Raw genomic sequence first — 17425 nt, forward strand, 5'->3', positions numbered from 1 at the left:
AATATAAAACAAAACTTGGGACAGTATTTATTTATTAATTAATTTATTAGTGCCTTGAAGGCCCTAATATACAGGGCTTTATACAAGGGATGGGCAGCTCATATTTGTAGGTCAATAATAAAAGCACATACACTCGTGAACATTAAAGCAAAAATAGTCAACAAAACATTAAACAAAGATGACAAAAAGTTCAAACACACTTATATTAAAAAATACTAGTTAATTGCGGATTTTAAAAGTTCGCCTAACATCTTTTTAATACATCTATATTGTTAGATGTGGCAATGTTGTTGCGCAACGCGTTCCGTTCAGTTACTGTGAAAGGTATGGGAAGAGTTAGAGTAAGAAGTTGTGCATGCATATATGGGTTGTGTTTTACAGCTGTTATCTTATCTCAGAAAAAAAAAAAATGAAAGCCGTTTACAATTCCCTGTAACGCCGGTTAGAGCGCAGCTCTTGAGGAGGAAGATGGAAGCGTACTGAGGGATAGGTGACTCCTTGAGGTCACGTGACCTCAAGGGGGTCACGTGACTTCAGGGGGTCACGTGACCTCAGGGGCTCACGTGACCTTTGGGGGCCACGTGACCTCGGGGGTCACGTGACCTCAAGGGTCACATGACCTTAGGGGGTCACGTGATCGCCAGAAGTCACGTGACTTCAGGGGGTCACGTGACCTTAGGGGGTCACGTGACCTCAAGGCGGTCACGTGACTTCTGGGGGTCACGTGACCTCAAGGGGTCAGGTGACCTCAGGGGGTCACGTGACTTCAGGGGGTCACGTGACCTCAGGGGCTCACGTGACCTTTGGGGGTCATGTGACCTTTGGGGGTCACGTGACCTCGGGGGTCACGTGACCTGAAGGGTCACATGACCTCAGGGGGTCACGTGATCCCCAGAAGTCACGTGACTTCAGGGGGTCACGTTACCTTAGGGGGTCACGTGACCTCAAGGCGGTCACGTGACTTCTGGGGGTCACGTGACCTCAGGGGGTCACGTGACCTCAGAGGGTCACGTGACTTCAGGGGGTCACGTGACTTCAGGGGGTCACGTGACCAGGGGCTCACGTGACTTCAGGGGTCACGTGACCTAAGGGGGTCACGTGACCTCGGGGGTCACGTGACCTAGGGGTGTCACGTGACCTGGGTGGGTCACGTGACCTCGGGGGGGGGGTCACGTGACCTCGGGGGTCACGTGAAATCGCGGTTACGCCGACGCCGACGGCGACGCCAACGGCGACGCCGACGGCGACGCCGACGCCGCTCAAGCCGGAAACGGGCCCCTAAGAGCTGCGCTCTAAAAATGAAGTGGGAAGAGGAAATAGTTCATTTCTAATTGTTGGGTTTTTATGGTGGTAAATCTCGTAAAACAGTGTCAAACGAAATATTCTCCATCTTAAAGTGAGCTCAGGTAGGTTCGCTCGTTTACGCAGTTCAGACACGCATGTGGAATAAGAGTAATTGGAATAAATAAATCGCAATGCTCTTTTTTTTATACCTTCTAGTCCATCTTTCAGATAAGTTTGCCACGGAGACCATATGGATCCAACATATTGCAGCTTTGGCCGTACTAATGTTAGATATGCCATTTGTTTTACTTTAGGGGGGGGGGGGGGGCGAATCTTAACTTCCGTTGCAGAAAACCGAGTGTGCTGCTCGCCTTAGCAATAATGAGATTGATGTGGGTGATCCATGTTCGATCGGTGGTTATATGGAGACAAAGGTATTTATCAGACGATGAACCGAGTGTAAGATCGTTATTGCTGTGTTTATAACAGGACGGTGACAAAAGGCGAGAAAAAGTGAGTACTTTGCATTTATCTAGGTTCAGTGACATCTGCCAATTATCACATCATTGTGCAAATGAATATCAAGTCAGTTTGAAGGGATGAGTGGTCGCTAGTGCACGGGATAGCACGGTTGATTACGCCGTCGTCTGCGAAAAGGCGGATTGTGTAAGATACACAAAGAGGAAGGTAATTGATGTAGATTAAAAAAAGAAAAAAGAATTGGTCCTAGCATGCTTCCTTAAGGAAGCATGCTAGGACCAATTATGCTCGTTTTGGATAAAGATGTTATGCTCGTTTTGGATGGTACTGAGTTGTTAACAACGGTATATTGACAGCGATCAGAAAGAAATAAGAAAAATCTAAGTAATGATGAAGTGGACCATTTTGAACTGGTGAAGTTTTATTATAAGGCGGTTATGAAGTACTTTGTCAAAGGCCTTAAAAAAAACAAGGAAGATAGCGTCAGTGTGTTGTTTATGGTACAAATTAGACAATGTTATAAACGAATTCGAGGAGTTAGGTTTCGCATGATAGTTATTTCCTGAATCCGTGTTGGTTTATGGAAAGAATGTCATTTAATCCGATATGTCTGATAACATTAGAAAATATATGTTCCAATATTTCTAAGGTGATTCTGGTAAGTGATATAGTCACATAGGACGATAATTTAAAGGCTAATTTCGTTTCCCGGAATTATGGGGACGACACGGCTCATTCTTCAGTAATGAGGGATGTTACCTGACGAAAGGGATTCACAAAAAAATGTCGGTTAAAAACAGAGATGATGTATGCTTGGTAGTTTTTAGTATTTTTGAGTTGATCAGGTCACCGCCGGTACTCGAGGAAAGTTTCTGATTTTCAATAGCGTTGACAGCCCCAGAATAGTCGATGGTAATTGTTTCCATAGACGGATGAGGAAGGGCAGGTAGTTCCGGAATGTTAAGATTTTCGCTGGTTAACACTGTTTAGGCAATCAGCACACTGGTCGTCGAAGAGAACTAGACGTTCGTCATCGGTTGGTGCAAGAGGGGTGAAAGGCTTCGGCTTGATTACGTTCCGGAACTGTTAGTGTTTGTCGACCAATACTTGTACTAAATTGGTACCGTAAAATTTCGACTTTGATTTTGTAATTTGATATCGATATAATTTTTCGCATTCTTTATATTTATTTTTCGCCTCTATGTTTAAGGGTTTCTGTTTAGCACGCTTGAGTAATCCTTTTTCTTTTCTTATTGCCTAGCTAGTCCCTTGATTGCTTTAGTATACCACGGGTTGTGACTATCTGTTTTGATGTTCACCAGTGGCACGTATTTATTCGCGAGGAATGATAATTTATTTCTAAACAGAGTCAGTTTTTCTCAATTGTGTAACTATGGAACGCCTCCCTGAAAAATACATAAAATGCTTCTAGTTCCGTGTTAATAAAATTCTAGTCCGCTTTGCTGTCATCCCTTATTTGCTTATGAAGAATACATTTGTGCAGAATAGGAAACGAAAAGTTGAAATGTGCAATCAGGTGGTCACTCAGCCCAGGTAGTAGTGAAGGGTTGTTAATCACATAGAAATCCGTAGATAAGCAAAGATCAAGTATGTTGCTACTGTGATTAGTGATTCGAGTTGGCCGGGTAATGAGCTGTGTAAAATTAAAATCCCAACACATGTTGATGAAATATTTTGATTCATTGTCATTTGCTGCGAACTTGTTCCAGTCGATGGAGGGGTAGTTAAAATCTCCTAAAAGTATAAGCGTTGCGTTTGAGAATTTTAAAGATATATCATCGATACACTCTCGTAATAGAGGCACACAGCATTATTACTCTTAGGTGGTCTGTAGCAGAGGCCAAAGAATGTTTGCAAAGAAGGTGATGAAAGGTATAACCAAACCGGTTTTAAGCCCGGTGCAGTAGACACGCGATACCGTCAGGTGGTTTTTCACAGCAATCAGTACTCCCCGCCCCGCTTGGACGCCCTATCATATCTATACAAATTGTAATTCGTACACGAGGGGAAAACTTTAGAGTCATGAATATCAGGGCTGAGCCACGTTTTGGTTAAAAAACAATGTCAGCTTGCGTTGAGTCAATTAGAGAATACAATGGATCGCGTTTAGGAAGCACACTTCTTGTGTTTGTAAATAGAACAGAGTAAGCGTAAAACAAATCTTCGGTTTGTTTTCTAAGAAGTGAACGAACGCAAACGAGCTGGTTAGGAAACATGATAATCTATCACCTTGAAATTAGGAAGTTGGTCGGACCTCGTAGTCTTGACGGAGATTATTTTCGGGGATGCTTGACGTCGGATGCTCGCAGTCGGAAGCCTGTCTAGTGCTGTAAGAATTTAGCCTGTTAAGCCACGTCTGGTCCAATTTTCACGACACTATGTTCTGTTTCCTCGATCTTTCCTTGTTTTGGCGAGGTCCTATAAACTCTGCTGTTCTTCAAAGTTTGTGTTGTGTTCTCCGCTCTTTTATTCTTCCTAGACCCGTGGTTTTATGTTGGGGCGACTTTCTACGCTCTTCAATAGAGAAGCGCTGTTGTACACACCTTGTCGTTCCTAGAGAATATTTTTTTGGAGCCGAGGTCGTGGGGCAAAGCCCCTATAACGAAGACAAGCTAGCTCAATTTGAGTGAAGGTTTGTTGTCGCTTTTTTCAACTGGAGGTCATATGCTGCTAATATTTTGCCACTACAAGTTAGTTCCCATTACTGCAAGGAGTTAAGGATAGTTTAAAGGCGAAGTATTTTCTTGTAATATTGATGTGCAATCTTGATACTTTTAGAAAAATGACACGTTTCTGCATAACAAAACTGCAATAACGGCTAAACAATTTTTTATACATTCGTAAGCTAGAACTCAAGAAAAACATTTTGATATATTTTGCGAAGTTTTGCATAAAGTTGTTGGTTGATAGGTAATTTGTGCGTTTTCTGTAATTGCGTGTTCTGTAATTTGTTGTTGATATAAATATATAATTGCAATTTTTAACATTTGGTGTGCATGTTGTCAATCGCATCTAAAATAAATGCAAACAAGTTTAACTACGTGCTTGCTTTGGTGAGAGATTAGCGGCTGTGCGAATTACCATAGTGAAATCACGGCTATGTCCACACCTCCAGCTTCTCAATTTTATATCTTTGGGAAAAATTTAGCTACAGTGTTCACATATATCGGAATGTTATTCCCAAGAGCCCAGCCGTCACGTGTATTTCTTACATAAGTAGCAAAAAATATGACCCGTACAGACGTGGAAACACCCCTAGGTAAAACTCTCCATGAAATACAAAGATAACAAATTTGCCAGTTTAACTTCTCTATTTTATTGGACCTACAAAATACAGTCATTGTTTAGCAGCAGGCAGAGTGATGGTGTATCGATACAGTAATTTGGCAAATCATGCACAGTACACAAATAACAGGTACAGAGCTACAAAACATTGAACTCAGTAACGTTTCAGGCAGTCTAGTTATATTCACCAATGAGGCTGTACTGGAAGGCTATCTACTGGCATTATAATAGTTTATGGGATGATTTGTTGAACGTTCATGATGCTTTTCAGCCATTTATTTGCCCATTAACAACGGTAATTACAAATTCGTTATGATGCTTGTTGTCCTTGTACAGATATTCCGGTCGCTTTGTTTCTTCGCAGCTGCCCTCGGTTACACCCCGCAGTTTCAACCAGCAAGACACAAACAAAATTACATTATTTTTGCTACTGAAAAACAAGTTGACTCTTTCGAAGAAATAAAATACCACAAAAATCGGTGTTCTTAAATAAATTACCCGTGTGGATTATATCTATCTGGATCCTTTCGTAACTATTCTAACCTACATCTTGTAAATTCCTAGAACAATTAAGACAAAGAAGCCCACAGCAATACTGTTTTCAAGGGTCAACATTTTGCAATCGCAGGTGCATTCTAGGATTCCCGCGAATCAAAAGAAAACGCAACGAATGGTGTCAATTCGAACTAAATGTGAAGTGGGACTCCACCGTAGCATATAGCTCAAACAGTTTTTAAAGGGTGAAAGTGTGTAAGAAACCCTAGCTAATAAGGCTCGGCGACATTCCTCTACGGAAAATAAAATCTTTGTCACCTTGTACCACGATGTATTTTTGTAAATAAATTAAGCTATACATTTGTAAAACCGTGACTTGGTTGATAACAGTATTGCTGTACATAACAAAATGTGAGGGGAAAGCGACCTAGAATGTAGTGCTCACAATTCTTATAAAAAACATTTTACAAAATGGCACATCAACTTCATACAGAGCAGGCTGTAGATATATATATAATACGAATATATTACTTTGCACTGCCCCATTCCTCATAAACAAACCGCCGTTCCTCACCTCAGTCGTCCGTTCCACTTGCATGGAATCACAGCACTTCGTGTTTTTTTACAGCAATACGAAATATGCACCTGTAGCACAACGGCTAATGTTCGGTCACTGGCAATAGGAATGTCTTCACAGCTACACTCTCGCCTTGTAAGAGTCAAATCAGCTTTGGAGATCATTGCCATAAAACCACTCACAAAACTGACAGAAGCACGCAGCAGAATGAACGAGCTTCCTGTGCGACAAAGAGACATTATTATTTACGTGAGATATATCGTACGTTACAGGATTTCGGAGTACATCTTGGGCAGAATTGTAGCAGTCTGGCACGCATACAAATGAGACCTCCAACAGCGAATTAGAAGATAAATAACATTCCCTTCTTATCAAACTCGGGAGAAGGGGAAGTGTATGGTACATTGGAGGTCAGTATTCAAATATGAAATGTTTCTATGAAGAAATATGGAGTATTTACACCTAATCCCTATCGTACTGATTTGTTTCCGTGTTTCCCGGCATTCTTTGATGCTGAAAGTCGTTTCATTTTGCTTTGGAGAATAACTCAGGGCTCACTTTCAATCGTACAGTAAGTGCCTAATTTAAGAGCTGCTAAACCATTTTAGAGCCTGTGTTGTAAAAAAAGAAAAAAGAAAGATCACGTCAAACTTCACTCAGAAAAGCAAAAACATAAATGTGTTTTATTGGAATGAGTTTATTCTCAAAGAGCGACTGCAAGCTATTTAATGCTTTATATAACTTACTTAACCAAATTTCTAGGTCCTAGTAAACACGTCGTATTATGTAGCCTTAGGATTTGCCAGGAGTAAATTCCTCAACCCATAAATGTTTTGAATAAAAAGTATAGTCTCCCACACCAAAGTGCGATAACATGACAGCTGCGCATTAAAGGGGATTAAAGGACTGTTAGAACAGTAGTCTTAACAAACTTCGACTATGTTGCGCAAAGATTGTTTTTCAATGTAACTCGCAAATGTATATTAACGCGAATTCCCGCAACGCTGTAAAATATTTCCTAAACCTACAGTTTGAAAGGGTCTCTTGACCTTTCAAGATGCGTGCAAAGTATGATCATCACGGTTACTGTGTTAATCCAGCTTGCGCTCTGCATACAACTGCTCAAAGCCTACGAAACGGCACCGGATACAGTCGTCCAGTCACTACATTGCCGAAAGCTCATGCAACTCCTCTTTCGAGGGATACTCCGAAGCCCGCGAGAAAGCTTTCAGGCACTATTTCACGAAGAAGCTTCGTGAGTCAAGCAGCCAATGTTTCTGACATACGTTTAATTAGAGTGCAGTCTGTATCAAAAGATACATTATACACACAAAACGGCACACCCAGCCTCGCGGCAGTGTAAAATCAATCTCGGCATCTGAAAATTATGACAAACTTATTATAAGAGATGATAACTAAAAGCAATGACGAGGGGGAATCGTGTTATGTATGGGTGACTGTTCTAATAGCAGGAGAGCGTGTTTTTGATAGACTAGAAGACCTTCACAAACATTCACAATACTATAGCTCTTTGCGTGCACAATAAGAACTGAAAAAAGCTGACTTAGTGCTGTGATTTATAGTCCCAGTCCTACCCAAAACATGACAACATACATAGCTGCTGAAATTACAAGAAAGTTGACTCACTGTACTGTAAGCATAACCAGAACGGGTCTTGTTCAACAAGAACCTCAGCTCTGAATGTTTGCAGACAGAGTGCATTCTCGTGTATCGTCAGCCTTACATACTATTGACACGTCTCTGCGGCTATCGTATTTCCGTAACAGCCATCTACATCATAGTTATACGGTAGGAAAGGGGACGAAAGTTTGCAGATTACATATGCAACCTTAAAAGAAGTTAGAGAAGAGGAAAAGCAGGTATATGCATATAGTATAAATACGGTACTAAAGAAGAGAAAAAGACACGTCTGAAAGAAGGTTTGAAGAAGCCGTACTTTGTTAAATAGAGATGCACTGGGTTGCTGTTGTTACTGCTGTCGCTGTATAGCGTAGTGCTTGGGTTGCAGCATCAACACTGGGCCACTTCAGGGGCTGCCAGCACGCTAGCGGCGCCTGGCGGTACAGCCGAAGTTTCCTCCTTGGTCGGAGAAACGTCCGAGTCGTCATGGCCGTTCGCAGCAGCCACCTCTTCAAAACCGTGCTGGGGCTGGGGACTCGTGAGGTTTGTGGGACTCTGCGAGCAATCCAGATCACAAGAGATTATCCAGGAGTGCCTTGTTGCTTTATTATACCGGGGCTTCTAGTTTATACTATAAAGGGTCATACATTTGGCATGTTGGACGTGACTGGTGCTGGGGCCTCTACGATACTTTGTAATGCTAAAAGTTCAGGGATGTTGAACAAGCACTCCGGGCTGCCACAGCGTTCGCTCTACAGTAAGCTGGTTTTCTTGATTAATATTAACGATGTCGCATTGGGCGTTGTTCCCTCCTTAAAAGTAAAGGTTTCTTGAGTGGGATTTTGTTATTTGTACCACAGTTACTAGAACCTAAAGTAAGGGCCTCCTTATCTTTCTAAATTATACAGCGTTGGTTTAAGAAATATGAAGCTAAAATAAACAAAGCAAAGACTTATTATTATAATAAAATTGCAAAGGTGCAAGCGAGCTGAACAAGAATAACGAAAATAATTCCTGGAGAAGGGGGAACAAAGGACAAACATAAATCTCCAAACACAGCTAGGTGACTGGTGCGCGACCGAAAGAAATCCGACTAGTCCGGGTATCGAGCCCGAGACCTCTCCATTTCCAGTGGAGCGCTCTACCAACTGAGCTAACCAGGGGTTAGATGTCACTAGAGCAAACGGGTTTTATCAGCCGCCGCCAGTCTAACACCAATACGGGTGAAAGCTTGCACTTTAAGGCTATGATTATAATGCAATTAATTACAAAGATGGAAGCGAGCTGGGCAAGAATGACGAAAATAATTCCTGGAGAAGGGAAACAAGAGGTACAAAGGACAAACATAACCCTTGTTGGTGTTAGACTGGTAGCAGCTGATAAAACCTGTTTGCTTTACTGACGTCGAACCCCTAGTTAGCTCAGTTGGTAGAGCGCTCCACTGGAAATAGGGAGGTCCCGGGTTCGATACCCAGACGAGGCGGATTTTTTCTGGTCGCGCACCAGTCACCTAGCTGTGTTTGGATATTTATGTTTGTCCTTTGTCCCTCTTGTTCCCCTTCTCCAGCGATTATTTTCGTCATTCTTTTCCAGCTCGCTTGCATCTTTGTAATTAATTGCATTGTAATCATACCCTTAATATGCTAGCTTTCACCCTTGTTGGTGTCAAGTTGGTGGCAGGTGATAAAACCCGTTCGCTCTACTGATGTCTAACCCCTAGTTAGCTCTGTTGGTAGAGCGCTCCACTGGAAATAGGGAGGTCCCGGGTTTGATACCCGGACCAGGCGGACTTTTTCTGGTCGTGCACCAGGCAACTAGCTGCGTTTGGAGATTTATGTGTGTCCTTTGTCCCACTTGCTCCCCTTCTCCAGGGATTATTTTCGTCATTCTTGTCCAGCTCGCTTGCATCTTTGTAATGAATTGCATTGTAATCATTCCCTTAAACTGCAAGCTTTCACCCTTGTTGGTGTCAAGTTGGTGGCAGGCGATAGAACCCGTTCGCTCTACTGACGTCTAACCCCTAGTTAGCTCAGTTGGTAGAGCGCTCCACTGGAAATAGGGAGGTCCCGGGTTCCCCTTTTCCAGCGATTATTTTCGGAAAAAAAAAACAACCGGCCGCCTTTGTTAGTAACAAGAAAACAACAAAATTGTCGCCGACACGACCTGCAACGAAATTGCTAAGGAGACAAACGATAGTGAATAACTTTAAACGGCAAACACACTCGTCTCAAATCTCTGCGGTGACGATTTTCGGCAGCTATAAATTTTAAACTCCAAACTGAAAAACTGCATAAAAACAAAAAAACAAACAGCGCACCGCATAAAAGGTATTTGTTAGACCAGTATATACTGCAGGGCATGCACACTAACGCTTTGAACTCGCCTTAAATGGTTCGCCAAACTTGTCTTCTTAGCGTATCGCGCTGTGATTTCCTACAAAAGTGCAGTTAGGGGCTGGAAGTTTGCAGAAAAATAGCAATAAAAAAGCTTTTCTCGCTAAACAAAACAAAAAAGTGTTACGCAATTTCCGACGGCATCCGCAAACGGTGCAATAACAATGCTCGATAACTTGTAAGTGCTGCCGACAGATGCCGCAATGTGAAGTACGAGATGATAGAGAGCCTGTAGTAAAGACAGTGTTCAATAGACCGATGCCACCAAGCGAACTGCGAAGGCGCGCGCATTCCGGAAGTGGTGCGGCCGCCATGCTATAGTCATCCCTTTCCGGCTTCCCGGCTACATAGAGCTGTACGTATACCATCGTAGATTATCGTTTGAGACGCCCCGGTATCAGCTTGATTCTCCTGCATGTATGCACTTCATAACGTGTGTTGTTTGTAATGCCTTAGTTTGTGAGCATCCGCAGAAAAGCAGTTTCAGTCGTCTTATCGCTTGAGAATCGCTTTGTCGTCTGCTTCGTCGTGTTCGTGAACGCGTGAGCCCACTGCCGTTCACGCGGTGGTCGCACTGCGGCCGCGGGAAAAAAACGACACCACTACTCGAGCATTCCGGCTGGTTGGACGTCTCAATTACCTTGGAAACAATGGCGCAATGGCAAAGAAAAAGAAAATTCGAGGGACCATCGGCTCGGTGTCGCGCCGCAGAGCAGCATCAAATGTGTTGGTGAAAAACTGTGCTTGATAGTGCTTAGGCTTGGGCCTAAGTTTTAATCGAAAAAGAAGTATAGAGGAGCTAAATAGACTTTCTCGGTGAGCAATAGTTTTCTAAAAGTTGTTTCATTTTGGTTGACAGCCTATGCAACAAGGTACAGATTAACTGCAGGAGACGCCTGCACAGAAATAAGAAGTGATCTACAGAAAGGCCATGCCTGACGCGCCGTAACAATACGCATCTGTCAAAAAGAAGCAACCATGCCAGATACCTGAAAGCTTAAGGTGGGGATGATTTTTCGTGCACAGTTTCTGTTCAGTTTTATTTTGCTTGCGCAAGCTCCAAACATTAGCAGTCGCCCGATGAGGCAAAGCTTTTATTCTGCGATCTCGCATTGTTGTTAATGCAGAATGGATCAGTAACACCGGCCTAATAGGTGACCACAAAATTAATGAGGTTCGTTTGTTACATTTTTGGCGGTAAGTGTTGCACTTCTAAATTGAATTATTGTGGTGTTTTCACGTTTATATATATAGAAAAAGTGAAGACTGCTTCCGAAAAAAGTTGTTTTATTTCAAGCGATGCATATCGGGAATCGCTGCTCTTTTTTAGTGATTGTCGTGATCTTTTGAAGCACAGCTGTGGTTGAAACATGTCGTCGCAATAATAGTTATAACCACCAAAATACATCGAGCAAAAAGTGTATTAAAAATGTAAAAATGGCCTCCGCAAAAGCATTGCGGAGGTCTTATTTGAGACATACCGATGGATAGACCGCTACGGAACGAATGCTCAGAGAGATTCCAGCGTACGGAACACTTTGGTCCGCTCTATGTCTCGTGCCCTGTAATCTTACACATTTTAGCTGACGTGCAATAAAGCAAACCGCGAAACAAATCGCAAAAGGCTCATTTTCCAGCCGCTCTGTCCGGTTGTGTTAACCTTTCTTTGCCATGCTTCTTTCTTTCGGGAAGACATAATATCCGAGGCCTATTTGCCTGGTACTGTTATTATAGCTCCGTGGAATACAACAAGTGAAGCCACCGATTGAAAATTATGAGTAAACACCGGGCTAAAAGACTCGTGCTAACCCGAAAATTTCCAAACGCCGGGCGTAGAATGCGCTTTGACGCGGCCGGAAAACTGAGGAGAACTACAGGTACCAGAATGCACCGCGGCAGCGGTGGCGTCGCGCAACTCCTGGTGAGATCGGTCTATTGCTCTCGATCGAGGTAATGTGTTTTACGGGCCGCGTTTTCAATACAAGCTGCCGGGATGTAACGAACGCTTCGATCGTCTGCGGGCCCATCTGTCTTTCCGCCTGTTTTCCTCCTTATCAACACGCAACAAGGCAGCGCATGCGCACTTGCGACCAATCGGCGCGGAAGGCGTCCACCATTACATTGCAAACGCTCCCCATGGCTTCAGATGGACCCTTTCTACAATCTAGACTCTCTACGAGGGGATACGGCGCCTCGTTCGATCATCTCCGTCCCAGAGATCTGAGGGATATGCGTACTTATCTACGAATTTAGTAAAATAAATATTACAGAGATGCGCGCCGCAGTGAGGAAGCGTACGTAATATCCCGAGAGATGCCCCACACCCGAAAGATAACCCGCCCCTATCTTTGGCACGGAATGCCATTTTTTTTTTTGAAACACCGATAGCTTGCTTTTAGTAGTTGAGGACCCTGGCCAATGGAGACTCGGGCAGAAAGGATGTTACATTGCCACGACGGGAGCTAAGCGAACACTGCTGACTGGAAATCTTTGGTTCATCGCGCCCCCTCTCTGCAGTCAAAAGTTTCGCAGGTTACAGAATCTCGAACTAGCATTTTCTAACTTTTCTTTTTATTGCACACCGAAAGTTAGCCTAGTCCTTATTTTCACCCAATTTGCTTACGATTTTAGGTGGGCCATCTCTCGGGATGCTACGGTAGTCAAAAGTTTTCGAAGATCGTCTGCTAAGCTCGGCGCCGGGGCGTCCTCAACGCTTCCGACATCTGTCAGCACCATTGCGGAGACGACACGCACCGCCTGCGAATCTCACCTTTTATTGCCCAAAACAAGATTTTTTTTTTTAAGTTATTTTGTTGTTTTTTTTTACTCCCGGCTTCCACCGCTAAGCCGCACCAGTAGAAAATCGCAGCGCAATACGTTGAGAAACTAATATGTGCGGACAGTCTAAAGTGGTTTCCAATAAAGGTGTACCGAACCTGCCGAGGATCGAGTTCGAATAGGTTCGACTTTTTCAAAACTTGTAACATAAAGCTCGTTAAAGGTTAGTCAAAAGTTCAATTTTTGTTCGCATGCGCAAAAATTTTAAAACGAGCTGACGCCACTTGACGGAGGAAAAGTGTAGCATTCGTTGACATTAATGAAATAATTAAAGTATTAAAAATACGCATATTTATTTTTATACTGTCAAACAATTGGTAATCATTTCGCAATATAAAATCAAGTACTCTATAGCTTACTCGTTTCCAAATAGTTCGAAATGTGTGTGTGCAGAAGTCTGGCAACACCGTTCAATAATCGCACGTGTCGAACCTTTCTAAAAGTACGATGGTTCGCCGAACCAGTCGAGCTTCAGATTGGACAATAGCTCTCGACACCCCCAATTTTGAACCTTAGTCTACAGCCTGTCCCAAAAAACAATTAACACATCAAAATGGCTTATAAAATTCAGGCACTTGGCGTATCAAACTGTAACTTTTTTCAAAACGTATTTTACTGGTCCAAGTAACATACTAAAATTACAATTCTCTACGGTCAAGAGAATTAAAATGATCACACGAAAACTGAATTTTTTTCGAACGAAGATAATGTTTTCCTAGCTTATCCAGAGATGGCCCTACCAATACCGGCAATTCGCGCAGTGGGCGCAGGATGTCGGACCTCGCATAGAACTCTCCTTCAGGTGCGCATTTGAGTTCGTGTTTCCGATATTCGCGAAAAAGCAAGCTTAGGATTCAATTCTCAGCTCGCGTTGTCAGCATGGGGAGCGTCACACAATGCACCTTTACATGTATTTTTAATTTGATTTCAAAATAGTTAACAGCCCACTGAGTCTTTGCAAAGTTTCTGTTTGCCAAGGGTAACTTCTACAAGTTTTTCCTGCTTTTATTCTTCCAAAAGAAAAAAAAAATACCAAGCCTCACTTTTATATTAAATGACAGAATTGGATATGCAAAGCTCAATTTTTCTATATATTTAAGGAGGGTTAGGAATCGGGTCCACACGGTAGTTATATCATTTTTTATACTTCGCATCATAATTTCACATGATTTTCTGCTAGTGATTCGTTCACGCGAAGCGCTACCCCGGCGTTGGATGTTGAAGAGTAGGATGGCATTTAATGTTCTGTAACAAGTTTTGAAAAAAGAAAAGAAAAAATACTTCCTATATAACTAAATAGAAACCTTAAGTGTTTGGCGGCAGGCGCTTAAAAAAGACCTTTCTACCTTTTGATAATAATCTTAATCCCATCCTTAACTTTTGGATTTGAGACAAAGATACGTAACGCCTTGTTAATACAGACCCCTTTAGCGTGGATACCCTGCTATATCAACAACATTTTCGAGGTCTAAGTGGGTAAATATATACATTTCTTGTTGTTATAATGGACAACTCAGATTATGGATGCTTTCTTAGGGGAACGAAGGTGTTGATATTAACGCGACAGTACTCCAAATAACTCTCGGCTGCATGCCATGCGAAAAGCCACGTTAGTATTCGAAAGTTAGGCGACAAAGAAGGCTTTCAGGTGGCAGACGTACTTGCGATTCCGAGCCTCTGGTGCTTCCAGTGTCCGAGGCTGGTAAGGAGCCAATCTTCGAAGCCGCTCTTTCCTTGAACTCGAGCTTCTCCGACAAGATCTTTACATCTCCGCCACCCGCCTTGTGTTTGACATTGTCCATGGACCCTACCCTCGGGGTCGCCTTGTCCTTGAAGTCTAGCTTCTGGGTCTCCACCTGAGCACGATGACAAGAAAGCAGAGTAAGTCACGAAGTTATATTATCGAAGATCTGCTTCAAATATCATGCTCCGTGTTAGATGCTCTCTATATATCTTGATATAAAGGTCTAAATGGCTGAATATTTACCAAGCGACAAATGTTACAGCCAATGCGGGAGCTGGACCAGGGCTAACACTTTGATTTCAACGGTATCAGGTCTGCGCTAATCTTGCCATTTTCGAACGATCCGACTGTAACCTGTGATGTTGGCTTTGAATCATCATCTCTACTTAACGTGAACTATTCTCTGCTGCAAATAAAAGAAAGCAGGAGGAGCTCTGTTTTCTATCAACAATCCTCGCTCAGAACTCAGTGTGCCGGGGAGCATTAATTAAACGTCCACATTTATCAAAAAAGGTTTTTGCATAAATAGTGTGATTCTAGACGGCAGAAACTTTATAGCCTTAATGGGGCACTGAAGTCGATTCTGAGATCGTACTTTTGTGGGGACAAAATCTAGACGCTCTAAGCATCTCAACAAACCCAAAATCACAACCGTGCGTAGCTTATTTCCTTGTTAAAAGCGTGTTCAAAGATTGCGACACGCCCTTCTTGGGAAGAATTTTCTTCCGAGTGAAGTGGTCGACAAAGGGCGCTTGTCGGTGAGTTTCAAGCGATGACTTCGCCCGCGGAGAAAAAGGGTAGTCTTATCTGAATGTTTGATAGGTACTATCAAACATGGAGTTTGATAGGTGCTATAAGTCCCTTCGAAACAAGTTATAATAAAATCATTCGGAATCTGCGCGTATTGTAGGGCTTTCATTGGTCCGCACAGTGTAGTCCGCGAGAAAAAAAGAGTCCGTATGTTTTTCTTTTGCCCTGAGATGACTGGGCGGTTTTGTGATATAGGACTTCGTAAATGCACTTTTTAAGCAATATAAGATCAAAAACGACCCTTTTCAAAAATGACTTTAGTGCCCCCATAAACTTATATATTTTGTAAATGATTTTTTTTTAAAGTACGCGATTTTCTTTTATGCTTTTGCGTTTCTCTAGAGGTATTATCCTTATTTTTAACTTTCGTTTGATCAAGTGTGTATGTTCTGTTATAATTTGAATTCTTGCTCCGCTTGCTACTAAACATTGCAGGTACCCTAGGGCTTGTCAAGCTGTGCATTGCAGTTTTTTTCCCTGAGGCCTCATCATAATAATAATAATCAATCAATCAATCAATGTTTATTAAAGTGTCCAGGAACAACCAATCGGTCTTAGTGCTGGCACACTAAAAAAATTAGCAAAAACACACACATACAAACACGCATACACACGAGTGCAGGAGGAGAACGTAGTTCTCCAGTCTGAGAATAAAAATATTAACAAGTATGAAAGACACTCAGATCAACATGGGAAATCAAAAGCACAAAACAAAGACATCACCAGGTGTGAGAGCAAAAAGCAAATACTACATCAACACTTCAACTGATCAGCCCTTTTCCTGCAAGAGGAAAATTTGAACAGCATTTCCGAACTTGCTCCCGCATGAGTTAAAAATATCAATTGTGTCAGAGTAGCGATTACACTCCGCCGATCTTTGGATCGGGTTTAAGTAGCTAAAATGTCGAGCTATATAAAAAAATGATTGGAGCCGTGTAGGCACACGTGGAACTCTGAGGCTCACCTCGGACAGAAGGCTGGGAGAGTTAATCGAGCCGTGCAGGGTCTTAAACAAAAACAACAAATCTGCCTTCACCCGACGCTGCTGCAGGCTCAACAAGTTGACAAGTTGTGAGTTACACACACCGTTCAGACAAGGATCACCTTTCTCAAGGTAACGATATTTAAAGAGAAATAAATTTGTTTTGAACTCGCTCGACAGATAAACTGTTAGTTTCAGAAATGCCGTTCCAAACAACCGAGGCGTACTCTAGCTGGGATCTGAATAAGGAACAATACAGCGTAAAGAAAGCGGACGGTCTTTTGAACTCCTTCGTTATGCGAGACACGGCACCTAACATGCGCAAGGCCGATTGAACAACTTTGATAACGTGAGTGTCAAACCTAAGGGTTGAATCAAAGACAACTCCAAGGTCCCTCAGTTCACTTACACGTGACAGCAGTTTGCCATGATAACTATATGCAAATAATATATCATGGGTCTTCCGAGAATATGTCATTATTTTTGTTTTAGAATGATTCAAACGGAGGTCATTGTCTAAACACCAACGACCGAAGGAATATGCGTCATTCTGAAGCGCGATGCAATCCTCTAAGGTCGATATTTTTTTGTAAAGTTTTATTTCATCAGCGTACTGCAGAAATGAAGAATTTAATATAACTTGAGAGACATCATTTACAAAAATATTAAAAGGAGGGGGCCCAAGACAGACCCCTGAGGCACTCCAGAGCTTGCCTTGTACAAGGATGAGGTAGCATTGTTGATGCGGACGTAGGCTTGCCTATCAAACAAATAGCTTTTTAACAAGTTGTATACCGAACCACATACTCCGTACGAAGAAAGCTTGCATAAGAGGATGTTGTGGTTGACTACGTCGAATGCCTTACTCAGGTCGA

At 42.5% G+C, this 17425-nt stretch overlaps 1 protein-coding gene across 1 annotated transcript in view; it reads right to left on the bottom strand.

Annotated features, from left to right (window-relative positions):
* Window positions 1-5077: 5077 nt before the first annotated feature.
* LOC8035724 (microtubule-associated protein tau) overlaps window positions 5078-17425 on the bottom strand; it is a 100299-nt gene continuing 87951 nt past the window's right edge. The window contains exons 7-8 of the mRNA XM_029980623.4: window positions 14676-14870; window positions 5078-8338 (exon numbers count right to left, since the gene is read on the bottom strand). Coding sequence (XP_029836483.2) covers window positions 8174-8338; window positions 14676-14870 — 360 coding nt within the window. The 3' untranslated portion in view covers window positions 5078-8173. The remainder of the gene's footprint in view (window positions 8339-14675; window positions 14871-17425) is intronic.

Source organism: Ixodes scapularis, unplaced genomic scaffold (assembly GCF_016920785.2).
Source record: "Ixodes scapularis isolate PalLabHiFi unplaced genomic scaffold, ASM1692078v2 PGA_scaffold0__279_contigs__length_252992795, whole genome shotgun sequence".
Classification (NCBI taxonomy): domain Eukaryota; kingdom Metazoa; phylum Arthropoda; class Arachnida; order Ixodida; family Ixodidae; genus Ixodes; species Ixodes scapularis.